The sequence below is a fragment of the Selaginella moellendorffii genome, unplaced genomic scaffold (genome assembly GCF_000143415.4).
Source record: "Selaginella moellendorffii unplaced genomic scaffold, v1.0 SELMOscaffold_0, whole genome shotgun sequence".
Taxonomy (NCBI): Eukaryota; Viridiplantae; Streptophyta; class Lycopodiopsida; order Selaginellales; family Selaginellaceae; genus Selaginella; species Selaginella moellendorffii.
This window is the reverse complement of record NW_003314261.1, coordinates 3,894,138-3,920,995: the sequence shown is the minus strand read 5'-3', so window position 1 is coordinate 3,920,995 and position 26,858 is coordinate 3,894,138. Positions and strand designations below refer to the sequence as shown.

Here is a 26,858-nt window from a genome sequence, read left to right as displayed (position 1 = left end):
AAATCTTCGAGAAGCAAAGGATAGCAACTGTTTCATTTTGCCGAATGATAGTGTCGTAAACACGGCCAATCTAAGTATGTAAATCTCTGGTTTTTGTGAGGCACAAACGGAACGGAAGTTGTATCATACATCCATACCTGGATTTGTAAAAAGTCCAGGAATACGAAGCCAAGACAATGCTGCGAACCTGGAATAAAAGCAAGACAACATTTGGTACTTCATTTCTCAGACAAGCAGTAAAAAAGAGCATACCTGCGTTGATCCCGATCACTTGCATCAGATTCTCGCTCTTTTTCCCAGCAAAGGAGGAAGGACGGTCGTTTCGTATCGTCGCGGGGCCGCAGGGCCTCCAAGAAGACGCAGACGAGCATCTTAACTCCTTTTTACAGCAGGAAGTCCGGTACCACGGCTGCTCGAGGGGCGAACTTTAACGGACTCTTTGCTCGTTTCCTGTGGTGTTGTCTCTTGGAACGTTGTTTCTCTTGATCCTGTTGTTGCTGCTCGCCTTGATCCTGCTGCTTCTCACTGTCGAGGCCTTCCTGTGGTACTGCTGTTAAATCTCCTCCTTCCGCAGGGTGTTTCTCCCTTCGGTGCCTCCGACGGTGGTGGTGGTGGTGCTTTTGAGCGGCATTGCTGGATTCCGGGAGCGAGCCGTCACGGTGGCTCCCGGACTTGTTGTTGAGTAAAACGTCCCGTATGGCAGTGGAGAGAACCGAGTTTTTGAGAGCACCCTTGGACGTCATGGGAACGCTGACGAAGTCGTTCTCCTCGTCCGTCACCTTGACAACGACAGAGCGGGCTTTCGGACGCTTGGGCTTGTTCCACACCAGTAATTCTTCCGCCAGCTTGTAGTTGTCATCAGCGGCTGCCGGTTGCGCCTGTGGAGCCTCGGCGCCAAGTAGTCCTTCCTCCTGCCTCGTTTCCTTTGGCAAGTAGTACTTTTCGTTCTTCTTCCTGTGCTGCTCCAAAAGCCCGGCACTCTCATCGACGAATGCAGTGTCCTCTTCCTTTTTGTGTGTGAAAAGCAAGCTCGACTCCGGTAGCAATTCTGTATCTTGAAGCTGATCGTCACCAAGCACAATCTTGAGCTCGCTAAGATCGTCGAGCAGCTCGAGGCCATCAGGGACCACCACCCTTTGCTGAGAAAACTGGGACACGGGTCCCAAATCCTTCGCAAAAGCTTCCCGGATCCCCGCAAGCATTTCTCCAGATCCAGCCTCGTCTTCTATGAAGCTGATAAGCCCAAACAGGTTGCTGGCTCGCTCCTGGACTTCCGTGTCCACGTGACTCTGCAAACTTCCAGCGTTCTCTCTGATCAACGTTACCATTCTTCCGAGAGGCTCTTGAGCTTGTTCTTCATCCGCAACATTCCCATTTGACTTTATCTCTTCGTACTCAAACTTATCCACCACCTCTGCGTCGACAGCAGTGGCAGCAGCACTCGCAAAGTGAACCAAAATCTTCAGCACTGCCTGGAGAAAAACAGCTTGGACTGAAGGTGGAAGCTTCTTCATGCGAGGCTGAAGCAGCGCCTCCACAATCTCAAACAAATCACCCGCCAACTCCACGTACTCCCCTGCTATCCATGCGGCCGCAGCTAAAACTCTATGAATGTGACTGTTCTCCCAAGTCGACGAATCTATTAGAAAGTCCCGAGCTAGCCTTGAAAGATCCTTCCTCACGCTTTCTACTCTAAGCCCGATATCTACAAGCTGCCTTTCTACTTCCTTTCCCTGCTCGAAATTTGGAACTCTAACCAGCTCTCCCAAAACTCCAACGTACCAGGAGAAATCCGTGACAAGCTCGTAAAAGGACCTGCTGCACGTTGACAAGATCGAAGACAAGAGCTCGTTGCAAAAGATCTTCTCGGCACTTAGCGCATATCTCATCAAAATCTGTACAGTGTCGGCAAGGTTGGAGTCCGAGACCATGCTGACGATGAGCCGTAGCGAGGCCATTTGAACGCTGGGATCCACATCGTTCAAGCAGCTGATAATCACCGACTTGCTCTGCGTGACGAGCTGAGGATAAACCGGCAACAAGTCGAGCACTGCCTGGAGTCCCAAGTACTTGAGATTCGGATCGTCGTCCTCCCCATCTCCTCCGTGAGAAGCCGCGAGAATCTCTTGCAGCTTTCCAGCGGCGAGCTCCACCACCTCGGTGTTATCCAAGAGTCCCACCGTTATAGTTCGTATGCACTCGAGCACAAGAGACTTCGCGCTGGTCCTTCGCATTTGCTCGCAGAGTGGCTCGGCAATCTTCTTCGCTAGCCGGGGCTCGAGCGGCATGAGAAGTGCAAAGAGCTTGACGAGCTTGATGAGCAGCCAGTTGTTGGTCGATTCCACCAGAAGCCTGTAGAGCTCGGGAGCGAGGAGAAGATATGGCTGGGGGTCCTGCCGAGCGAGCTCGTGAAGAACACTCACACAAGCCGCCACCACCTGTGAGTCCCGATCGTCGAGCTTCTCCACCAGTCTCTTGAAAGCCACTCTTATAGACTCTGGATGCTTGGAGAAAACCTTGAAGAGCACCAGCGTCGCCTTCTTCCGGATGTAGAGCTTGCTACTGCCCAGCATCGTCAGCACGTCCTGCGTGAGATCCCTGACCAGATCCGGCGTCGCGATCCGCGACAGGCACTCGAGCGCCATGCCGGCCTCGAATTCGTTCTTGCTGGACAGATCCTTCTTGAGGAGATTCGTGATGAGCAGCAGCACGTCGGTGGAATCGGTGAAGCTCTGCGACGCAGCCAGGTAGCCGATCTTCTTGTGGGAGAATTTGGGCATGCTCATCACCTCCACGACCTGGAATGCCGCCCAGGCCATGTCCACGCCGTGGAGAGCGTTCAAGTAGGCGAGCTTGTGGACCGCCGCCGCCTTGATGTGTGGATCCGTCGCCTTGATCTCCTTGCGGATCTCTTCCAGCGCCTTGGCCACGTACCTGGATTCGCCGCTCGCGGCCGCCTGGCTGCGCAACCCCTTGACCAGATCGTCCAGGCTGCGCTGGAAGAGGTAATCCATCACTGCCGCCATCGCTGCCCTAAAGGGAGCTAGCTCCAAGAAAGAATTATCCCATGGAAGGGCTTTTGAATAACTTCGATACAATAGTCCTCTCCTCTTTACATCGTCACATTATACTTGCGTGTTCTTCTCTTTGTCTTGTTTTCTCCGGTTTCAAGTAAGGCGCGACGTGATCCAACATTTCTTGATCCGAGATGGAGAGATGATCTCCAGAGAACGTCACGAATTGGATCCTTCCTTGTTCATGGAGTGACTTTAGACCAATCCAATCTTCCTTGTATAGAGCAGTCTGATAGAACAGAGAAAAGAATGAATCCAAAGTTTCTGGAATTCGAGTGGAGTACCTCTTCCATCGGTAACACTTTCGTTAGATCGTTGGGAGGAAAGAATCCAAACCAAGCGGTTTCTTGCGGCACCAGGACTGTGTCCTTGTCAAACTGGAAGTTAAAATCTAGCGAGCGTCAGGCATACGGTGGATAAGATAGGAACAAAAACCTTGACAAGGACGAGCTGATTCAAGTCACTAAGACGGTGCTTGAATGTTGCGTTGCGATTCTGGGGAAGCTCGTTATTCAGCTTTGGAAGGAATACACAGCTCCGATAATAGGACGACAAATCCTGGAAATTTTTCGTAAGCTCATAGTTAAAGGACGCGATGAAGGTAGTCACTTGCAAACCTTGGGCATTTTTATATATCCAGTGGGTGCTAGATGGTTCTGCAAGATGGTTCTGTAAGTGGAAAAAATATTTCTCAGAAACGTAAAGCTGGGAGCTACCTGAACAAAATCGCTGTAGACACCCATATGAAGGATGATATCGGCCAATGCGCAGAAGGAATAGGCCTGAAAATTATCAACTCGTCAAGAGGCAACCCGAACGAAATGGAAGCTTACGCACTGCGCAAAGAGGCAAAGACGCGATGCCAGCGTGAGGACCACCCAGAGAGACCATATTGTTAACCTGAAGTAGCATACGAGTCAGTTAGATTACGTCTAGAATTCTAGAATACCACAACGAACTTACAGGAGGTCCATCACACCATTCAATCAATCCTCTTCCTATCAAGTTTCCCTGTGGAAAACATGAACAAGGTAATTATAGAGATGTGGTTTCGTCGTTCAGGCTCTACCTGGGAAAGACCAACGATGTTGTAGCCTCCAGCAAGCTCTGGAATAAGTTTGATCTACAGAAGAGAACTTTGAAAAACGGCTCAAAGTCGCCAGACACAAGTTAAGTACCTCCTTACACGCGAGCTCAACTTGCTTGTCAAGGCGCAGAAACCACGAATCGCTGGCCCCGTTACCAATTTCACTAGAAAAACCATTGGGCATCAGCAAAAGTACTAGAGAAACTATGAACTTGAGGACTGACATGCAGTAGCCAGGAGCTCCACTCATAGTGCCGAGATCAGTAGTGAACTTGGTGATACCGTGATGCTTGCACTCATCGGAAATTCCTGAGGATTCAAGCAAACTCGATTAACTTCGCAGATCGCAGCAACGGAACTGACCATGCAAGACGACGAATGGCAAGACTGATGACGCCGCGGGAGAGAGTTGGAGCATCGCCCAAGAGGCCACCAGGAGCAAGAACTTCATCATTTCCGCTCGTAGCTCTAGGGCTTATTTTATAAATAAAAAAAGCCATTTTTGTTGAAGATATGATCGTTGAACTTTCGAGAATCGTCTACTTTGCTGGAGCAGCGGGAGGCGCCGCGGGAGCAGCAGCACCGGGAGCGGCAGCAGCGTCGGCAGGCGCTCCTTCTCCTTCCTTTGGTTTCTCTTCAACTTTCTTTCGTGGATTGTTGTCTGTCAAGTACTTCGCTAGAAACTCCACTGGATCCACAGGCCTACACACTTTCCATGCATGAATAAGAAGGGCCATAGAAACTAGAAGCTATACCTCTCAATCACCAAGCGTTGCATTCCTTGCAATAAGAGAGGCACTACTCTCGTTTCCTGCGAATCCACAAAGTTGGACGAAATCATTTTTGAGAAGAATCTCGTCATACCAAGTACTGTCGCACGGGCATAGCCTTGGCTTCGGCCATCTCTTGGTCACTCGGCTGCATGAACACGAAAGAGTTGTAGAAAGTTTTCTCCGAGACCAGAAAACAAAAGAAAAAAGAAAGACTTACAGGAGGCGGAGATCCGGACTCCGAGGCCATCAAATTACTCAGCTGCGTGAGTCCATCAGCAGCGGCAGCAGATGCACCTGGTTGATCGATCGATGAGAAAAACGAATGAAACCATTGAAAACTTCAATAGAGACAAGCAAAAACAAGAAACCATAGATCACAACGAAGCTCGAATTATCAACAATGCAAGAAACCATAGATCGAAATCTGGACAAAGAACAAGGAACCGCTCGAAATATCAACAATGCAACCAAAAACAAGAAACCAGATCGAAATTTGGACAAAGAACCTTCTCGCTACGCCGATCGACAAAGAATCGCTCGAAATATCAATCAATCAATCAGCACAGAGAAAGATTTCTTGCCTGCAGGTTGCGCGGGGACGGCATCCATGGCAGCGGCAGATCAAATCACGAAGAACAGTGAATGCGTGCGCGGAGTAGTAGATTCCCAGCCGGATCAGCCACAAGGAGCTCCACTGCCCTCGATCGCGCCACCACCACCTCCACCTCTTCTTTCCCTCCTCGCCGCCCGCTAATGCCCCCTGCATTGTGCCTCGTGCCCTTTCAGCCCTACACGTCAGACGGATACTCCCTGACACGTCACCAACACACTGCCACGTGGACAAGCGAATCTAGGGCTTGGATGGCGTATTCTCCCGAAAGAGTGTGGGATGCCCCGGGGCGTGGCACAGCGGCTGGGCGCGCCCTCTTTCGCCTCTACAATGGATTCGCCGCCGCCAGGCAAAAGGGCGAGCAATTCTCGCTGCAAAACAGGCTCGCGATTCTTCGCCGCCTCGCCAACACCTCGCAGGAAGGTCGTGATCTTCTTCTTCTTTTCTAACGAGTGATCCTCCATTTCCTTCGCTCGCAGAGAGGGCGGAAGAGCCGGCGCCCGTGAATCGCAAGGTTGCTCTTTGTAAATCCTCCAAGCATTGATCTCACACACCGGAAAAATGGAAGTTTTTCTTGTTGCCTCTTGCGAATTTGATCCTATCAGAGAAATCTCTGAGCTTTGCTGCAGCCCAAGGTGAGAGTGCCCCGGTTCCGGAGGAGGCCGAGCCTGGAGGACGTGCCGCCATTTCCAGTGCATGGCTATGGCGGCAAGCGAAAGGCATCGCTTATAATCGAGAAGGCGAGGGAGGAGTTTGAGAACATATCACTCCCGCCACCTCCAACGAGTAAGTATTCCCTCTTCTTCTTCATCGTTCCTCACGTTTCCATGGTTTTAGAGCCCGTGCTGGACGAGAAAGAGAAGCAAAGGCTTCAAACCATCTTCGAGTGGCACGGTCTCCTGGAAGAGGTATGGATCTAGATTTCCAGCGTGAAGAACTTTTGTAGATTCGAGAGCGCAGGGGGAAGTTCTGGTGGCACCCAAGATCACTCCCGTGCCGCGGATTCGCAAGGGCTCCAGGGAGGAGAAGGAGCAACTCTTGGATCTAAGTAAGAATCATGGAGTTCTTCTCGTTGTTCTTTCGTCATGTTTGCCTTGGATTGCCAGTTTCCAAGGAGATTGAGGAGCGAGAGGAGTTCTTGCGAGACATGCAAAAGTACGGCAAAGACGAGGAGTACCGGAGCCAGATCCAGATGGAGATCCGCGACGTAAAAAACCATCTTTCCCTCTAGCCTTTGCAATCAAATCAAATCTTTCGCTCGTTTCGCGCAGCGAGTCAAGCAGATGAAGCAACTGGACAAGCTCATAACCGCGGACGAAGAGAAGCGCGCCATGGAATTCCGCGCAAAACAAGACGAGAAAGCCAAGAGTGTTTCCTGGAGCCACAACGATCTATAAACAAAACGATCCCATTTAAAAAAATTTGACACGTTGGAGAAACCTAAGTTAGGGTTCTAGTATGTTTCTCTCGTTGTTCTTCCTCGCGATCGTGCTCCTCCGCGCAAATGCCACGGTCGTCATCACGACTCCCACGAATCAGTCCATGCCCTTCTCGGACATGGAGGCGGGATTCGGTAAGTTCTTCCCGCTCCAAAAGCATCCATGAATTTGTGGAAATTCTCTCCCAGCTCCTCGCGTCCCGCAAGCCGGGATTTTGGGCCTCCTCTACCGCGGCAATCCACTGGACGCTTGCGATCCGCTCAAGACCGGGCCGGCTCTAGACCAGAGCCCATTCTCTTCGTTCGTCCTCGTGAAGCGTGGAGCTTGCCGGTTTGAGACGAAGGTGCGCAACGCCCAGGACGCTGGATTCTCGGCAGTGATCGTCTACAACGATGAAGATGGCCGCGACCTTGTGATTAGTAAGTTCTTCCTAGTGGAGCTTCTCGCGAAGATAACATCAGATGTGATCCTTTCATACTTTTTCTTTGCAGTGTCGGGTGATTCGTATGGGATTAAGATCCCGGCGGTGTTTGTCTCCCACGCAGCGGGAAAGGTTCTGTGGAGGTACGCTGGAAATCCACAGACGAGGTGCTTCATTTTCCCGACGCTGGACTACCCGGCCTGGTCCGTCATGGCGGTGGCTTTCATCTCGCTTCTCGCGGTCACGGCAGTGCTGGCAACGTTCTTCTTCGTGCGGAGGCACCGCTTGCGTCGGCTTGGCTCGAGGTTGCTGCTGCCGCGAGAGCCTCCGGGACTGACTTCCTCGGAGGTGAGATCGCTGCCGACGTTCGTGTATAGGCGCGCTGGCGATGGCGACGATCAGGCAGACACTTGCGTGATCTGCATGGAGGAGTACGAGGACGGGCAGAAGCTCCGGGTTCTTCCGTGCCGACACGGTGAGCGAGCGAAAGCTTGGCTTTGTTTCTTACTGTTGCGTTTGTTCTTCGCAGCTTTCCACGCAGCTTGTGTCGATCAATGGCTCGTGACGAGGAAGCCCTTTTGTCCCGTTTGCAAGAGGGATGCGCACGCAAAGTCGGAAGCTCCCACAGCCTCGGAGAGCACTCCACTTCTCACAGCGAGAGCTCCTGCGGCGGTGGCGGTGCCGGCGCAAACTTCCGCGTCGCCGCTCCTTCATCACTCGGGATCTCCCATTCCGGTTCCAGCTCCAGCTCCTCCATCAGACACTCTTCTATTCCGGAGCGCGTCGCTGACGAATACCGCTCCATCGAGCAGAACAGTTCCAGCAAAAATCATGGCTTCCTCTTGGCCTCGAGGCCTGCAGGCTTAAAGGCTGCAAAGTGAAGGGAAGAAAGATGTTTTTCTTTTTCGTATGGCTCGAGTATGTCTAGTGCTGAAGGGGTCGCAAAAGAGTCGCGACTGTGTCTCCTCCACCATACCGCAAAATGATCAGCCGGTAAGCCTCAATTCTCTTTGTCTTCCTTCCTCTCATGTTGGTCTTACAGCTTTGGCTGCATCTAACCTTTTAATGAGAATAAGATTTGCCCTGTATATTGTTATGCTTTCGCGTTAGGGGCTGTGGCAATGTCCATTTACAATTGAGAACATTTGAGGGATGGCCAAACAAGATCAAGAACTACATTACGGCTTTTATAAAGGCCCATCCGACCTCTTTAAAATAGTCGTCCTAAGAGTTAATGTCTAGAGTTGTGGCCGCTAGTAGAAATTTTCCAAGCCGGACTCCAATGTAAAGTCTAGGAGAGTTCCATGCCTGACTTTTTTAGCGTCTGGTATAAATAGCATGATTATCAAATAGAATTGATAATATTGATAATTATTCCACTTGAAAAATATTGAGATTTTCCAGTAAATACACATTAAAAGGCATTCTCTTCTAAAAGACTGAGAACATGCTTTGGACCATTTTTCATGGTTGTTATTTCCTCTCCATGCAATTAGAAGCATGAGATATGCCATTGCAGTTCTCTCATTGAGATTGTTTTTTTTTATAATAACATTAAAAGGGTAAAATTACAAGCTAAATGTCTGGCATTCTAAGTGCATGAATAACAACTACCAAAAAATGTGCTTCAAAACTTATTCAATCCTTTAGAAGAAAATGCTTTCACAAGATCTTGTAAATAAAGGAAATCTTTGTGCGTGCAGTTATAATTCTAACAATAGATATAATCATACTTTTTAAGGAAGGGGTTATAAAAGTAAAGGGTTTTATAAAGCAATTTTTTAAATTTTGACATGTAATTTTAAGTGAGGAGTTCAAAAAAAAAGGAAAAAAAAGAGGCTTTGGAAAAACACAACAAAAATGGATGAAATATCTTTAAAATATGGGTTAAACACTTATTTAAATACTATCATTTAAAATAAATTTAAATGACATTGTGTTTTGTTCTGATTTTTTAGTTATATAAGCCATTTTTATGTTATTATATCAACAAAAGTATAAATATTTATATTTTAACTTTTATGAAGATGTGGAGAACAAGGAGGGGTGAAAAAAAATTTGGAGGTGATTGTGAGCACAAATTCCTCAAGGACAAAATCACTAAACATGAGAACAAAAAAAATAACATTGACAAAAATGTTTTAGATATCATCTTCTCTTTGATATATATGATGAATTTTAAGTTAGGGATTACTTCTTTGGCTTGCCAAATTAATGGATCTGGTGAAACATTATACGCATTCCCCAAAACTAAAACAGGAATTAAAATATATTATATTATAAATTTCAATCTGTGAGGGCCAAGTGTACGGCTACGATGCCGTATACTAATATTAGCGTAGTGGATTTTGATAGCCGTCGGATTGGTTTCAATCCGAACCACTCGCTCTTGTATATAAGCTAGGTTTTTGGGTTAATTGATATGCATATTTCTGTATTCCCTTTCCATATTCCATGCACTCACAAATCATAAATTATATATTGTAACATTAATTTAAAAACCAATTAATAGCTTATATAAATACCTTACAAGTTTTATATTTGAAAATTTGAAAAGTTGAAAATCATATTAAAAAAAAAAAATTAAATTTTAATATATTAAAATATTTTGAATCTAAATATATATTAGTTTCTAAATAATTCTTTTATAACTATGTACATTTAAAGTTTTATATAATCATATAAAATAATACATCAAGTTAATACATATTAACATAGTTCTATACTAAGTAAAATCTTAAATTAATATTATAATAAATTATTAAAGAATGTTTCATTTTATAAGAATCTTGAATATAAAAAGAGTGTGATTACTATGTTGATGATCCCTTTTTTAGGTTTTACAACCAAGTACTAAATTAGTTTGATTCCAAATTTCAAAATAAAAAATATTAAAAAATTAACTATTAAATAAACTTTTACCAGGATAATTGTTATATAAACATAAAGACCTAGGCAAAAAAATAAATTTCATCAAGATCTAATTGGCAAATAAATTTCTGATTTTTAAATTAAAAAAATATACAAATATTTTTTAATAATGTTTTTTAAAAATATATGTTAATCATCATAAAAATCCATTGGCAGTAAAAATGGCCATTTCATAGAATTTACGAACTGTAACCTCTAAAGTAATAAAGTGATTTACAAATGAAAACATTAGATAATTTTAAAATATTATAAATTATATATTTACATATATATAATTTTGATTTAGTATCAATTAGTCTATATTACTAGGATGATTGCTATATAAACATAAAGACCTATTCAAAAAATTAAATTTCATCATGATCCAATTGGCAAAGACATTCCTAAATTTTCAGTTAAAAAATATATAAATATTGTTTACTAATTTTTAAAAAATATATATATTAATCATCAACAAAACCTATTAGTACTAAAGGTGCCTATTTGCTAGAATTTACCAAGTGTGAACTCTAAAGTAATAAAGTGATTTACAAATATTAAAATCTTATGAATCATGTATTTACATATATATAAAATTGATTTAGTATCAATTAGTCTACATTACCAGAATGATTGTTATACAAACAAATTAAGAACTATTCAAATAATTAAGTTTCAACATGATTTAATTGGCAAGAAAATTCCTGATTCTTAAATTAAAAAAATATACAAATATTTTTAAATAATTGTTTTGAAAAATGTATGTTAATCATCGCCAAAATCGATTAATACTAAAGGTGGCCATTTCATAGAATTTACCAAGTGTAACTTCTAAAGTGATAAAGTGATTTGCAAATGTAAAAATTAGTTAATTTTAATATATTATAAGTAATACATTTTATTATATATAAAAATGATTTAGTATCAATTAGTCCACATTACCAGGATGATTACTATATAAACAGAAAGACCTATTCAAAAAATTAAGTTTCATCATGATCTAATTCGCAAAGGAATTCCTGATTTTTAAATTTAAAAATTTAACAAATATTTTTAAATAATTTTTTTTGAAAAATGTATGTTAATCATCACCAATATCCATTAGTACTAATGGTGGCCATTTCCCAGAATTTACCAAGTGTAACTTCTAAAGTAAAAAAGTGATTTACAAATCTAAAAATTATTTAATTTTAATATATTATGAATTATACATTTACTTATTTATGAGAATGATTTAGTATCAATTAGTCTACATTACCAGGATGATTGCTTTATAAATATAAAGACCTATTCAAAAAATTAAGTTTCATCATGATCTAATTCACAAAGAAATTTCTGATTTTTAAATTAAAAAAATATACAAATTTGTTTTAATAATTTTTGTATAGTAATCATCACAAAAATTAAATAATACTAAAGATGTCTAATTCATAGAACTTACCAAGTGTAACTTCTAAAGTGATAAAGTGATTTGCAAATGTAAAAATTAGTTAATTTTAAAATATTATGAGTTATACATTTATTTATATATAAGAATGATTTAGTATCAAATAGTCTACATTACTACTATGATTGCTATATAAACATAAAGAGTTGTTCAAAAAATTAAGTTTCATCATGATCTAATTCGCAAAGAAATTCCTGATTTTTAAATTACAAAAATGTACAAATACTTTTTAATAATTTTTTAGAAAAATGTATGTTAATCATCACCAATATCTATTAGTACTAAAGGTAACCATTTCCTAGAAATTGCCAAGCGTAACTTTTAAAGTAATAAAGTGATTTATAATCGTAAAAATTATTTAATATTAATATATAATGAATTATACATTAGTTATTTATAAGAATGATTTAGTATCAATTATTCTACATTACTAGGATGATTGCTATATAAACATAAAGACCTATTCAAAAAATTAAGTTTCATCATGACCTAATTGGTAAAAAAATTCTTGATTCCTAAATTAAAAATATATATAAAACTTTCTCAATAATGTTTTTAAAAAATATATGTTAATCATCACCAAGATTCATTTGAACTAAAGGTGGCCATTTCCTAGAATTTACCAAATGTAACTTCTAAAGTAATAAAATGATTCATAAAAGTAAAAATTAGTTAAGTTTTAAATCTTATGAATTTACATTTACTTATATATAAGAATGGTTTAGTATTAATTAGTCTAAATTACTAAAGTTCACTAATTACTCAGACATGGTAATAAAAATATCTATAAACATTTTAAAATGGAAATAAAAACAATTAATAGGTAAAGTAAAATTTCTAGGAGGTAGATGGTGTTTATTTTTATAATACCTCTTGTTAGAGTGATAATTTATTTATTTATTTAATTTATTTAAAATAAACAATTATAAAAATTCTATGTTGTTTTCTATATACTATTAAATAAATTATAACATCAAAATGAAGAAATAAAATACTTTTCTAACCAGGCATTGGCATTATGATCTTTACTGCTCAATTATTTTATTATAACACACACCCTAGTGTGGAAAAAAGTTACACTAATAGAGGAACTTAAAAACCATCATAAATTGATCATTACAACTATAAGGACAGTCACAAAGGAGGAGGTTGATGACATTAAATGCTAATGAGATTAGACAACAAATGACTATGGCAATTGTCACCACAACACATTTAAATCTATGTGTAACTTTGTCATGCAACATACCTGAACATCACAATTTGGTGAACATTGTTATTAAAGTGTCAAAGATGTGATGTTACCTAAATTATAGTTTGCTGTGCCGACTCTAGCTCTAAAATAGTGAATAATGGAAAATATGGAAAAAAACTTACACTTTTATGTCTAAAACCCTTGGGTGTCATGATGGATTGTTGTCAATGTCTTGAAGACTATGTCAAGAGTATTGATGAACTTATGATAGTTATCCACAAGCACTATCCTTTATATATTAGGATCTATGTGGCATAAGAATTTGACTAGTATAAGCTTTTCAGTACAGAAGTTTAGAAATTCATACATTTGCTAACTCAAGCTAAACTTTTTAGTATTGCATAAATCTAAAGAAAAAGGTATGGTTATTTTGATAGATTTCATATATCTATTTTACACCTATACTATAGTTGATGGTTAGTTGAAGCATGGATGATAAATTGAGTTTTTAGCCTTATAAATAAGGAATCTTTTAGTCTAAAGTCATCTCCACTTGAGTATATATCAAACTTGTAAATTTGATTCCTTTTATTTGGCTGATACAAAACAAGAAATGGTGAAATAATTAATATTATAAAATGCCATGCACCATATTTTATTATTTGGTGCTATAAATTTAAGCCTATTGTTAAGAAATATTTTATGTGTGATGTCGTGGGTATCAAAAGTAGAGTGATAAGCCAAGTTTCTTAAAAAACTCACATTGTTAGTGTTGTTTTTCTTTTTCAAGCTAGTAAAAAAACTTAAGTAATCCAAATACAAGTGATGTTTCATTAGTCAATCAATTTTCTGAGCTTTTAACATCAAAAAATTTATGTCATAATATATATATATAATGTGGTTGCCTCTCACAGTCTTTTTCTTGGCTGAACAGTAACCCAAGACCGATTTCTTATAAACAAATCAAATAGCAGTCAGAGAGCCATATGAGATTCTTATTGCAATCCATAACATTATTGTCATAGGGTGGAAACTTTTTTTAGGGCTTATTTAGTGTTTAAAGATTTAATGACAAAGATGGCAACTCTAACAATTCCATGCATAATTTCCAACTTTTAAACAATTATCTTCAAAAGTGTGTTTTATTCCATTAGAGACAATATGTTTGTCACAAATGGCTTTAGAGCCAAAATCTCTCAACCTTTTCTACATTGACATATCTTTGTATTTTAAATCAAGCTCTTTTGAGATACTTAGAAAAGTGGTTTACATTTCTATTTGATCTAACATTCTTTCTTTATAAACTATGATTATAGGGAGTTTTTACATTTCTATTAAAAGTATTATGGATTTTATTCTTCCATAAATTATACACTATTTTATTAAGATTGATGATGAATCAATATTAGTATTTACATATTTGGTGATGCTGACATTTGAGATTGCCTCCACAACTTGGCCTTATCAAGAATGCCAATTTACCCATTAATGAGAACTTCATCCAAGGTTGAATTCTTTATATATATTTTCAAATTGTCTAATATTATTTCAACTGTAGTATAAATATAAAGTTATTTATAATTAGTCTTATATTATAGCTAGCAATCTAGTGAGTAGTGTTTTGTAAGCCATAGATTTGTCTTTTCCAATTTGCCAACTTACTGTAAGCAACCAAAGAGAACGACTTAAGAGACGGTCTATGGGGTTCAAATATAAAGGGAAAGGGCCCACGAATAAGAGTGCACCCCCTTTTTCAATCGGTTAAGGGTCTTGGGATATTTGGGGTTAAGTGTGTTTGGGTTTGAATAGTACTGGGCTGGATGACCTCCTGAGAAGTCTAAACTCAAGAGTTTACACTTACTTTATCCATCTGACCACCCTTGTCTTAGCCTTAGTTAAGCTCCCTTACCAAAGTTCCCACATATTATATCAACTCTTACTTGGACTTACTTAAGTTTAACTACTCATTGTATGAGCAGTAGGGTGTTAACCCTTCATCTACAGATTCCTAAATTCTCTTCCAATCCCCCTCTTTGGGTTAAATTAGACCTAAAGTTTAGTTACACTCATCATTAACAGTCAAGCACACTAAACTTCCAAATTCTTAACATCCTTTGGTAAAATAAAACTTGATTATAGGACCCTCTAAATCTTTACATATTTTACTTTAGGACCTCAGGGGAAAATACCATAGGACTTCAAGGGAAAACACCATGGCATAATGGTCTATCCCAAAGGGAAGACCCAAGCCCTTATGAAGAAGTGTTGCATTACAATTGCTTTAAAAGCACCATTTGAGAGTTCCTTCAAAACTCTTAACCAATTGGAAAAGTGGATGCATTCTTATTCATGAGCCCTTTCCCTTTATATTCAAACCTCATGAATCATCTTTTAATTCCTTTAGTTACTTATGATCCACTATACTTCCTTGCAAGTTCATGCTCTCATAAACAGAAGTTAAGAGTTGCAACTCTCCCAAGACCCCCACTCTCTTGACACCTTACTTCTCGGGTTGAGCCAAGCTTGAGCAAACTAAACTTACTAAATATACAAGGGCCTATGAACAAAAGTGCACCCTTTTTTCTAATCGGTTAAGGGTTTTAGGTTTATTTAATGTTAAATGTTCTTGAATTTGAATAATACTATGTTGGATGACCTCTTGGAAAGTCAACTTATATTTAGTATCAAAGCCTCTTTCTCAATTTTAGTGAATGATAAAGGTGCATTGTTGATAGCCCATTAGGAGATGGCTAGTTTTAGCGAACTAAGGTAAAGATAAACTTCCTTTAGAGATAAAGCCTATGAAGAAACTTCCAAATAGAAGTTTAATGGCAAGAGAAGCGAAAGAAAAAACAAAACACTACAAATGTTGGCAACATATAAAATGTGGACCTTTTAAGGCAAGACCAAATAAACTAAAGTTGAGTTGTGAAAGAAGTAGAAGAAAAAATAATAGACTACAAATGCTAGTAACACAGAAAGTGTGGACTCTTTGAGGTAGGATTGAACAAATTAAAATAAAATCAATCCCCTAAGCAATTCCCAAGTAAAAACCAAAGCCCCCACTTCAAGGGTATGAATGACTATAAGGTGGTGGAGGATTAGTTTTACAATATGGAGGATTACTTTTGAGCACTACAGTTACCAAACATGAAAAAGATTTTATGTGCAAAATTATATTTAGCAAATAATATTAAGTTTTGGTGAAAAATGACAAAGGCTAACAAAGGACTAGTACCCATTTAGGAAGTGATGAAAATAAGGATACATACAACTTATATTCCTTTGTATGTTACTCTACACCTAAGGGATGAGTTAAGTAGGCTGAAGTAGACATGAATAATTCAAAAGTATGTGAATATGTTTATGGCCAAGAAAATCCCTATTACGGATATGGGAATTCATTCTATGCCTTTATATCAAGCTTGCAAGCTCATATTAGACTTGGAGTGAGATGATGTGTTAGAACCCAACCAACTACAAAGAACCATTAGATGTAACTATCAAGATGCATTTCAATGATAACTTGCAAAAAAGGAACATAACAGGTTTAAATTCACATTTAGCAAAGGAATCAAACCAAGAGGGATATATAAAAAAAAGAAATTCAAGAAGAGTTTCTCTGAGAATAAATCCTTAAAGTTTTAGAAAGGCAAATCCAATGGCTAGAGAGCAAGTATGTTGGAGAGTCAAATGAAAAAGGATAAACCCACTAATAAAAAAACCAAATTTACTAATAATATGGGGAATAATATATATTACAATTGTAGAGAAAAAAGACACTTCTTGAGAGAATGTCTCTACCCGAAGAAAGCCAAAGTCAATATAACTATTAAGTCAAATGAAGTAAAAATTAAGGTATATAATCTTGTCCATAGCTCAATATTATTCATTATACGAGCAACTTTAGTAGAGAGTCATTCGCAATATTTATTAGCCCTTTGAAAGAAGATTGAAAATAAACTTTGTTAAAATCCTTATTCACATGGGTGCTTTAGATAATTTTATGGTTTACATGTTTATCTTTATAAAATAAAAAGAAAAAACTAAATTTTAGCTTCATATACTTGAGTTAGCATTGCATGAGAGGACATTACACTTGATGCAACTCTTATAGACGAATATAGCTTGAACAGGAGTTGGATTAAATGAAAGATCACAACACTTATATGCAATGTTATTCTCACAACTTAATTCAAATACATAAAGCTAGAAATTTAGTTTTTTCTTTTTTTAATAGAATGATTTATAACCATATTTATTTATAAAGGTTATATTGATATTTTATAATAAATGTTGATTACATATTAAAGAAAACCAAATTGCAGCAAACTATTTACAATTACCAATAGGTATTTTTAAAAATAATTTATCACATTATAACAATTTCTAGATAATTGTTTTTTCAAAGAAAAATGGCAGACTGCATTGCTAGAAACTAATTTAAAACACTATAATAATAATGATAGGTAATTATGTTTTATTTTGTAATTATTAAGCATCATAAGTTATTAAAATTTATTATACAGATAATGCCACAAAACATTGGGAAAATAGTATATTCTTTGGGGCTGTGGCGATGGCGGAGTACAGCAGCAAGGCGCAGAAAACTGCAACTGCCATTTCTACGCCTCCGCCAAGCAGCTGCACCACCACCACCGACGCACAAGGAACTCGTAAGCCTCCATTCACCATTGTCCAGGATGATAGCAAGCCGACTCTCCGCGACCCGGTAAGCCTTCACAATGCCTAGTTTTTCCTTGAATCTTACGGCTTTGTTCCTACAGCTGACGACCTCCGACCCAATCGAGACGGAGCAAATCCTCCTCCAGCCCCCCCTCTTCAGGAAAACGTGAAGCTCATCACCACTGGAGAGGTGAAAATCTCAAAGAGTTTGCTTTGGTTTTTGCAGTCAGGAGATCCGTGATTCATTTCTTCTGTGCAGGATGGTTAGGAATGTGAAAGGTAGGACAAGTTTTTTTTGCTTCTTTGCAAGCTCTTTTCAAGGTTGACGAGAGAAACCATGGTGGATAAAGCCAACTTTCCGCTCGGGAGCGTTGCCTCTTACAACAGTGTGCTCTCCGGATTCGCACGGGCTCATCTCTGGAGCAAGGCAGAGAGCCTCTTGGCTCAAATCCTCCACACACACCGCACAGATTCCAGTCTCGTCTCCACGAGCTTCGGCTTGGTGATCAGCTCCTACGGCAAAGCTGGCATGCTCGCAAACATGGAGAGCCTCTTCCGCTGCATGCTCAACGAAGGCTGCTCGCCGAGCACGTCGACTTTCAACGCGATGATCAGCGTCTACGGCAAGGCGCTGCGAATCCCAGACATGGAAGCCGCTCTACAAGCCATGCTTGCGGAGTTTCCAGGAGTGGAACCGAACGTTATCACCTGGTGCTGCCTGGCCGACGCTTACAGGAGAGCGAAGCTCGACGCTCGGGTCGACATGGCTCTGGAGAAACTGCTGCTCAAGCCGGAGGAGCTCGACGCAAAGGCGTATGGTCTCATGGTGGACATCTACGGGCGAAGGAAGGACTTCCAGAGCGTGGAGAGATGCTACAAGGAGATGGTAGACGCGGGTTTCAAGCCCGACGTCTCGGCCTGGACGTCGATGGTGAAGAGCTTCGGCGCGGCCAAGGGACGTGACGGCGTGGACGAGATCTTGAGCCGTGTTTCGTCGTCCCAGCTCGAGCCGGACGCGAGGTTCTACTTGTCTCTTCTCGAGAGCTACCGAGCGAGTGGTTCTTTCAGAAAGATGGAGGAAGTTTTGCGCCTGCTCAAGCGATCCAAGCCCAGCAAGGCCGAGCTCGTCAAGGCTGTCAACATCGTCTTGGACGCGTATGGAGCCAAGGGGTCTATCAGGAGGATGGAGCAGACGCTGGACGAAATGGAGGACGATGGCATAGAGCCCGACTCACGGACTTACACCGCGCTCGTCGCTGGATACGCAAAGGCAAGGATGGTGAGGAGAATGGAGAGTACGTTTCTGCGGATGCGAGTGGCATGCTGCGCTCCAGACGAGTTCGTCTACAATGCGTTGATCGATGGGTACGCGAGCTTGGGCATGGTGGAAGAGGCCGAGCAAAAGCTTGCGGAGATGTCCAGGTCGGGGCTCAAGGCGAGCGTGGTGGAGCTCACGTCGGTGCTAAACTCGTACAAGAACTCGCCACACCACAGGGCTCGTTTGCCGGCGAGATTCTTCCAGCTCCAGCTCGAGTTTGGAGGAGAGATCTTTCGGCCGGACGAGCAGACAATGGCGATCTTTCTGTCCGCTCTCGAGGCCGCGGATTCGACCGGAGCGAGGGCGGAGCTGGTGGAATGTATCCGGCGGTGTGATAGCTCTGGAACAGTCGCCAAGCTCTTGGAAGCTCCATGCGAAGAGAACGAGATCATGGATCTAGATGGCGGCGGGAGGCTTTGGAACGGCGTCGAGCGATTGCTACTGAGAGCCAAGGATCCGGCCGTGCTGTGCGACTCGCTGGTGGATGTTTTGTCATTCCGTGGGCTTGGCGCGAGAGCTTCAAGGTTGCTGGGCATAGCTTGGGATCGTGGCTTGCTTCCAAGGCTGGAGAGTGTCCGAGGGGATGCAATTGTTTTGGATCTTCATGGTTTCTCTGTGGGGGTGGCCGAGGTGGCTTTGATGCTGTGGCTCTCGAGGCTGGAGAGCTCGGGACGTCCATTTGGTTCCATTAGCATTGTCACGGGATGGGGAAGAAGCAGCAAAAGCTGTGGTCATTCTCCTCTCAAAAGTGCTGTTGAGGCAATTCTATGGAAGCGAGAATTGCCCTTTGCATGGGATAGAAACTTGGGAGTTCTAAATGTTAGATTACAATAGAGATGCGAGATTCGCAACTTTGGAATTTTTCTTATACTTGGGAGGCAAATTGGCATTCATTTTCGAAGTTCCATTTTTCACTTTATACCTTTATATAACCAAGGTCCTGCCTTTTTTTAAAGTTTTTTAAAAGTTAAAGATAATTACATCTTCTTTATTTAATAACAGAATCCTGTTCCTATTTCTAATGTTTCAACTGATATGCCTATTTAAATTATAAAAACCCCTGTTTTATTTACTTAGTATTATTATGAATACTTTTAATATTAGAAAGCTAATTTCACTTATCTTAATTAACTACTTATTTTATTTTATTTATGCTCCTCCAGGATCTCAGCCTCGGTTTGGAATTAGTGGTATTTTAAATCCTCAAGATATACATAAAATTATTACTGCTTTTAACAGTTTGTTATTTAAACTTAATAATAAAGAGCTTTATCCATCAAAATTTGGAGATGGGACTGTAATACCTGTATCACAAGGATATATAGATATAATAATTAAAGCAAAAGATCAATGTTTTTATGAAGATTCTGTTACAGGTTTTAATATTAAACGTGGAATTGAAAGTCTTTTAGAAGCTAGTAAAGAACTTATGTTTATCAATAATTCAGATTTTTTTGAAAGAGAAAGTCAAAAATATTTCATACAATATAAATTAATACGTCCAAAATCAAGAGAGTTTGCTGATCATAATACAATTTTAGATAAACAATTAATTTGTCATCTTAGAAGTAATACTTTATTTCCTGGTTCAGTTATGTATGTTGATCATTTTTTAGTGTCTTCAAATGGTAAAAATATATTTATTTTAAAGTCTAATTGCAATATTATGTTTTATTCATCAAATAAACTTCTTTGGGAATCAAATACTTCTATAAAAAATGTTAATAATTGTTTTCTTACTTTACAGTTTGATGGTAATTTAGTTATGTATTATGATAATAAATCTCTATGGGCCACCAATACATTTTGTAAAAATCAACCAAATTGCATATTTTTAACTTTATTTACTATTCAAAATGATTGTAATTTTATCGTTTATACCTCAAAATTTCCAAATGTTGCTATATGGACATCAGGTACTAAAGACCATGTATTATGCTCATATTAATCCTATTAAATGTTTAATCTATTGCATTTAATAAATTTTAAAATCACAAAACATATTACACAAAGATCAATAATATGCAGAAAAAAAATTTATAAACCAAAATAAACAATATTCCTTAGGAATCAGTGAGTCAAGTCATGATTAAATTCTAATAGCTAAGAATGTCAAACTGCCTTTGCCGTGCTCGAGCTCTATCTTTTTCTCGCTGGCTCTTGTGGTGGAAGCAGTGTGGACATGACACCCCAGCCTCCCATTCCGTAGACTCCATGTCTTGCTTGTTCACTGGCTTCTTACAAGCATAGCAGAGATCATACGTTCCAGGCACCAAGCTATGCTCCACCGAAACTCTACGATCAAACACGAAGCACTCGCCTTGCCACAAGCTCTCTGCCGGTTGTGTCTCTTCCAAGTATCTGAGAATGCCTCCCTCCAGATGATAAACCTATAAAGATGCTTGCTGGAAAACGTTCAAGCTTTTTCCGTATAAAGTTACCTCGTCGAATCCTCGGTCGAGTAAAAATGCGGTTGCTTTTTCGCATCTGATTCCTCCAGTGCAAAACGTAGCGATTCTGCAAGGGCGATCGCCCTTGAGGCTGAGGTTTTTGTCCACCCAGTCGGGGAACTCTCGAAAAGAGGCTGTTTTAGGATCCAGCGCTCCTTTGAAGCTACCAATGCGAGTTTCGTACGAGTTTCTCACGTCGATCACCACCTGGAAGCACAAACAGGTCTCAGCGCATGGAAGGAGAAATAGACGCGAGGTTTTTACCGTTTCGGGGTCACTGATAAGTTCGTTCCAGTCCGACGGCTTCACGTACTGTCCAGCTTTGTTTGCAGGATTAAGGCCTGGAACTCCGAGAGGAACCACCTTTGTTGTGATAGAAAATGAGGACATCTTTTGACAAGGAGAGAGAAGCATACCTCTTTCTTTAGCCTCACTCGAACGTGATTCCATCGAAACGCACCATCACTGCCAACTTCATCGTAAGACGCTGGTGCTCGAGTTATCCTCAGATTCGCGAGGCGAGCGTCTGCCTGGATGCTCTCCAAGACCTCCGCCACGGCTTTTTTCGTGCCAGAGATACTGCCATTGATGCCCTCGGCAGCGAGAATAATACCCCCTGAAACATGCTGCTCAGGAGTCACTTCAAAAATCTTCTCTAAAACTCTGGGAATTTTTATGTTTTTGTTCGTTTGAAGGCTTACCAGTCTGCCGCAAACATCCACTAGAGATTGTCTCTTCGTTGTATAGTCGGGAATATCAGCAAACTTATAGAATGACACGACTGTAAGATCATCCAAGTTCTTGGTGCTCGCGAGCTTATTCGTAACTTCATCGTCTTCGCTGGGATCCTTGGTGCTTGCATTAACCAACACTGTCATTCTAGCGCTAGCTCTAGAGGAACCACACAAGAGCTCCTTACCGGTGAAACACGGCGACAAGCCTTGCAACATCACAAAAACTAAAGCCCTAAACTCTGGCCATGGCCTCCTCTTCCATTGTAACTTCCTACACTTCACAGTGGTTTCCAAAGAAGCTCCCGGGAGCAAACGTCGCGGCAAATAGATTTAAATCGTCGCGGGTGTTCTTCGTCCAGCCTCGAGCAGCAGCAGCGAGCGATTCTTCAGTGAAAGCGCTATTTTTCGATTGCGATGGCGTTTTGGTTGACACAGAGAAGGATGGTCATCGAGTTTCCTTCAATCAGACCTTCAAGGAGGTAAGTTGCAGTTGGAAATGCTCCAAGTTTCAAGGATCTTCCTCGCATTCTTGTCCAAAACAGAAAGGATTGGACACAGTCTGGGACGTGGAGCTCTACGGAGAATTGCTCAAGATTGGAGGCGGCAAAGAACGGTTTGTCTTGCAAGTTCTTCGTGTTCTAAACTGGCAAAGTTCGTTAACTTCGATACTTCCAAGTTTCTTGGCAGCATGACACACTACTTCAATCAAGTTGGATGGCCCGACGCTGCTCCAAAAGACTCCGCCGAGAGAAAAGCTTTCGTAGCATCGCTGCACAAGCGAAAGACCGACTTGTTCATGGAGCTTATCGATACTAAAGAACTTCCACTTCGTCCAGGAGTTGCCAGGTGCTTCTTTTTCTTCTTTGTTGAGCTTTTATCTTTCTTTTGTAACTATCGATGCTATGGTTGCACAGATTAGTCGACGAAGCACTTGCGAAGAACATCAAGGTCGCCGTTTGTAGCACCTCAAACGAAAAAGCTGTAAGATCACGCACACTGTTTGGTCGATTAATATTTCTGTGCCAACAGGTCTCGGCAATTGTCAATGTTTTGCTCGGTCCTTTGAGAGCCAGATCCATTTCCATCTTCGCCGGCGATGTAGTCCCTCGCAAAAAACCAGATCCAGTTAAGAGATCCAGTGTTGGAATGTTTTCTTCCCTGTGGTTGTGTTCCTGATTGGTCTCGCCTCGCAGGCCATCTACACTTTGGCTGCTACATCTTTCCAAGTTGAGCCTTCGAGGTGCTGCAAAAACTTTTCTCCGCGATCACGAGATTTGTTTCTTGATTTTTGCACAAACTTCGTTGATGTTTGATGCAGTTGCGTGGTCATCGAGGACAGTGGGATTGGCCTCCAAGCTGCCAAAGCTGCCGGGATGACTTGCATTGTCACCAAGAGCGTGTATGTAGCACTCTTTTCTTTCTTGTTCTTCGTCTTTGGTATGGAAGTTTTCTCAAGAAATGTTTGTTTTCTCTTCCGCCAGATATACTGCGGATGAAAACTTCGATCGAGCTGATGCTGTGTTTGATTTCATCGATTTTGGCATTGAGTTTTGTGAGTCCTTGGTGACGAGCAAAGTTCTTAGCTGATGAATCGCATTATCTCGTCCTGGTATGTGTTCCTTTGTTTAAAACCAAAAACCTTTCTCTTTGGTATCCAGTTATGAGCTCGTTCGATCAAAGGAATTCACCATATGAGGCAAGTGAATTCACCATATAAGTTCGATCCACCAAACGTATTCATTCCTATCTATTTGATCGTGACTACCATATCAAAGCTAAGCACAAATTCAAAGACAATGGCACAAGACATTTTTCTTAAGCAAGCACGCGATTTTCTCGAAGAACGTGCAATAAAATTAAAGTAGGCCAATCTGCTACTGGAGTTAGACAAGGAGCGAACCAGGCGCGATGGTCGTTTTACGTGCCAGCGTGGCCAGCCACGTCACCATCCTGTGTAGTTCCTAGCAAGAAATGACCTTTTTCACCCAAAATACAAGCCTCGTTTCAGAAAACTGTCCAGTGGCATGCTTGAATACTTTAGAGCGAACATTTTAATCAATCTCAGAAGCTCCGCCACTCTGCTGGAGCTCTCACATTTGACACATTTTACCTTGCTGGATTTGTTCTTCCCAAGGTATGTTCTAGACAAAGAGCTTTAGATCTTTGTTTTATTCTCTAGATTGGATGCAACTTTAAGAGGTCAAATATGCCAAACTTTTATCTTCTATCTTCCAACTGCTCTTGCTCTTGAAGTATATTAAAGATAATAACTACCAATGGGGTTTTATTGCAAGTAATGTGTCAAATAAAGGTTGGAGGAAGTTATTAAATAATGTTTCACCCCATGTGAATTTAGAATATAAATAGGTCATTTTTTAAGCTTTATAACTAAATTAATTCAACTTAAAATTTAAGGTAAACATTTATTATAAAATTGGTTGTTAATGGATATAAAATGTGAATTATAATAGACCTGAGCAATTAAGTTTTATTATGATCTAACTAGGAAATAAATTCTTGATTTACATATTATAAAATGTAAAATTTATTTATTTTTTCTTTTTGGAGGGGATGTAAGCCCTCACCAAGATCAATTAATACCAGAGGTGGCCATTTCCCAACGTTTGCCAAATGTAACCTCAAGAATGATGAAGTGGTTTGTAAAAGCTAAAGGTTAGTTAATATTAAAATTTGACTATCCACTAATAATTTTTTGTTTGTTTAACCAGACCTGTGGAATGGTAGTGAATATATTTAGAATATACTTAAATATTCTAGGATATTTTACCATCTAACAGTTATTATTCATTTTTATTAATTTTGTATTTATAATTTATAAACATATTTATAATTTATAAACTTTCTTAAACCCTTTCTAGCATATTATTTTTAATTTTATCATCTTATCATTTATTTGATGAATTGGATTAATAAGTAACAATAACACTAAAACCAAGCGTTATTAGCAATTTATTTTATTAAGGATCTATTGGAATTAAAATCCATCCAAGGGGATAAACTTATAACACGTGGCACTGTCTTGCGTACCAGAGAAATCACTTTGCTACTGGTAATATATTCAATTTTATAAATATCTTTGTTAATACATTTGTGTAGGTAATATGGGAGAGATTGGTGCGGGGAATGCGGCACCTTAATATTGTTATTGCAAGGAATGTCTTGGCATTCGAGTGCCTAGTTGATCTATTTGATCTCTTACAGTTTCTTTCTAGTATACAACGTAATGCGTCTTTATTAGTCTTTTGCTAAAGTATTTGTGGATTTGCTCCATCCTCTCGCGAGCGTGAGCGATGGGTTTGCGATGGGTCCTACAAGGGAGCTCTACTTATTAGGGGAAAGAAGATATAACTTGGTACCAGTCATCGAGCATACAAAGGAACAGCTTGGTGTCGACATCTTCTGTGCCATAGATGATTTGCATCAAGGACCCGGCCGCACAAACGAGGTGTTTTGCCTTCTCTCCCACCAAAGACTTGCTTCTACTCTCTTACAGCTTTCGGTCGGAAGCTAGAGCTTTCTTCCTCTACTTCTTCTAGTGGTTATTACGAGCTGTGGAGGTAGCAAATGGTGCTGTTTTCTCCGGTTGACAAACAAATGCTACGTCCGAACTTTGATGCACGACTTCGCAGCGTCGATCCTCAGCTTTTGAAAGCCGAGTGGAGTCCAATCCAAGTTACCGGACAGCACCTCCTGCTTATACTTCTCGGACGAGCTCGGCAGCTTGAGGTTCTTTTCAGTGTCTGTTCCATGAGATCGGTGAGATCCTGTCGAGCAAAACGGATTTACGTTGATTGGAGAGCACAGCATCACGAACCTGAATGTACTGCTGTGTAGATATCAAAGGGAGTCAGGAGTTTCACGCCCTCAACTTGTACAAACATGGAACTCGCTCCTAGCGGAGTAGCCAAAGTGCTGACGGCTGTTGGTATCGCGCAGCTTGGATGTCTTACCTGCCGAGAGATAGGAAAAACAAATCATCCGGTGCCGGCTGTGTTCGTGGACGAGCGCTTCCAAACAAGAAAAACGTTAGACAACTTCTCTCGCAAAGTCTCAAAACAAGCTACCTGATCAAGACGGTCAGAATCTTGCAAGCTTTTTTTCTTGGGGAGCAAACTGGGGAAAAAGAAAAAAACAGGAAACTTAGTGCCAGTGCCAGCCATCGAGTCAGCAAATCCTCACCTCAAGGTTCCACTGACATGAATTTCAAGAATTAAAGCCGGTCTTTCTTCCAAAAAACAAAAAGCCATGCTTCCAAAAGCTATGGACTTACCAGAGAGCATTTCATCTCTCATGTCTAGCCTCGTCTCCTAGGAGTTGGAACTCTCGACAAGCGTCCGCAACGCCAGCAGTATAAAACGGCACAGAAAAACGTTATCCCGAAGAGGTGAACCACGCGAGGCGTGAACCAGGAATCGCAAGTACTCGACTTGAAACCGCAAACTGGCTCAATCTGGTGCACGAGTTAGCAAAGTGGTGAGAAAAAAAGAAGCTCAACCTCGTTTGCTACGACGAGGATGGACAGAGTCTCGGAGTTTAGGTTTGCGGAGCGCACTGGCAATGGATCAATTGATAGTTAAAAACAGATGTGAGAAACCCTAGCCTATAAGTAAGACGAAAGGGACTATGAGCGCCTCGAAGAAGCTGTTGAGAGCTTGCAAGACTACGCATGGCAGGATCTATTCGAAGAAGAGGG

At 40.7% G+C, this 26,858-nt stretch overlaps 7 protein-coding genes across 10 annotated transcripts; 3 read left to right on the top strand and 4 right to left on the bottom strand.

Moving 5' to 3' along the window:
* Positions 1–10: 10 nt before the first annotated feature.
* LOC9656217 (AP-3 complex subunit delta) lies at positions 11–3,048 on the bottom strand. Its single transcript, XM_024674059.1, has 2 exons — positions 253–3,048; positions 11–187 (listed from the first exon to the last, which is right to left on the bottom strand). Exon 1 carries the CDS (start codon positions 3,024–3,026, stop codon positions 384–386), a length of 2,643 nt encoding a protein of 880 aa, XP_024529827.1. The 5' UTR covers positions 3,027–3,048; the 3' UTR covers positions 11–187; positions 253–383.
* LOC9632050 (palmitoyl-protein thioesterase 1) lies at positions 3,049–4,706 on the bottom strand. Its single transcript, XM_002960359.2, has 11 exons — positions 4,525–4,706; positions 4,386–4,470; positions 4,253–4,325; positions 4,144–4,197; positions 4,038–4,085; positions 3,912–3,974; positions 3,791–3,856; positions 3,692–3,730; positions 3,510–3,632; positions 3,359–3,451; positions 3,049–3,303 (listed from the first exon to the last, which is right to left on the bottom strand). Exons 1-11 carry the CDS (start codon positions 4,613–4,615, stop codon positions 3,121–3,123), a joined length of 918 nt encoding a protein of 305 aa, XP_002960405.2. The 5' UTR covers positions 4,616–4,706; the 3' UTR covers positions 3,049–3,120.
* LOC9632049 (protein dpy-30 homolog) lies at positions 4,616–5,664 on the bottom strand. The gene is made up of 5 exons (XM_002960358.2): positions 5,516–5,664; positions 5,152–5,228; positions 5,026–5,079; positions 4,917–4,972; positions 4,616–4,863 (listed from the first exon to the last, which is right to left on the bottom strand). Exons 1-5 carry the CDS (start codon positions 5,541–5,543, stop codon positions 4,701–4,703), a joined length of 378 nt encoding a protein of 125 aa, XP_002960404.2. The 5' UTR covers positions 5,544–5,664; the 3' UTR covers positions 4,616–4,700.
* A 1,311-nt stretch (positions 5,665–6,975) lies between these two features.
* On the top strand, positions 6,976–8,492 carry LOC9632048 (receptor homology region, transmembrane domain- and RING domain-containing protein 2). 4 transcript variants are annotated; one of them, XR_002992657.1, is made up of 5 exons: positions 6,976–7,117; positions 7,172–7,402; positions 7,445–7,879; positions 7,934–8,397; positions 8,447–8,492. XR_002992657.1 is itself a non-coding variant. In XM_024677353.1 (5 exons), exons 1-5 carry the CDS (start codon positions 7,003–7,005, stop codon positions 8,192–8,194), a joined length of 1,011 nt encoding a protein of 336 aa, XP_024533121.1. In that variant the 5' UTR covers positions 6,976–7,002; the 3' UTR covers positions 8,195–8,492. The 4 variants fall into 4 exon arrangements, 3 of the variants coding, with proteins under 3 accessions (XP_024533121.1, XP_002961047.2, XP_024533107.1); XM_024677353.1 differs by having other exon boundaries at positions 7,934–7,940; positions 7,972–8,492; XM_002961001.2 differs by having other exon boundaries at positions 7,475–7,879; positions 7,934–8,492.
* Positions 8,493–17,501: 9,009 nt separating this feature from the next.
* Positions 17,502–19,828, top strand: LOC9656216 (pentatricopeptide repeat-containing protein At3g18110, chloroplastic). Its single transcript, XM_024677169.1, has 3 exons — positions 17,502–17,688; positions 17,744–17,832; positions 17,902–19,828. Exon 3 carries the CDS (start codon positions 17,980–17,982, stop codon positions 19,792–19,794), a length of 1,815 nt encoding a protein of 604 aa, XP_024532937.1. The 5' UTR covers positions 17,502–17,688; positions 17,744–17,832; positions 17,902–17,979; the 3' UTR covers positions 19,795–19,828.
* A 1,153-nt stretch (positions 19,829–20,981) lies between these two features.
* On the bottom strand, positions 20,982–22,447 carry LOC9632046 (rhodanese-like domain-containing protein 7). Its single transcript, XM_002960357.2, has 6 exons — positions 22,330–22,447; positions 22,112–22,281; positions 21,827–22,036; positions 21,675–21,773; positions 21,402–21,617; positions 20,982–21,350 (listed from the first exon to the last, which is right to left on the bottom strand). Exons 1-6 carry the CDS (start codon positions 22,358–22,360, stop codon positions 21,057–21,059), a joined length of 1,020 nt encoding a protein of 339 aa, XP_002960403.2. The 5' UTR covers positions 22,361–22,447; the 3' UTR covers positions 20,982–21,056.
* LOC9632045 (CBBY-like protein) lies at positions 22,363–23,985 on the top strand. The gene is made up of 9 exons (XM_002960998.2): positions 22,363–22,623; positions 22,687–22,757; positions 22,832–22,990; positions 23,059–23,125; positions 23,174–23,269; positions 23,338–23,384; positions 23,463–23,543; positions 23,626–23,753; positions 23,803–23,985. Exons 1-8 carry the CDS (start codon positions 22,390–22,392, stop codon positions 23,729–23,731), a joined length of 861 nt encoding a protein of 286 aa, XP_002961044.1. The 5' UTR covers positions 22,363–22,389; the 3' UTR covers positions 23,732–23,753; positions 23,803–23,985.
* The last annotated feature ends 2,873 nt before the right edge of the window (positions 23,986–26,858 follow it).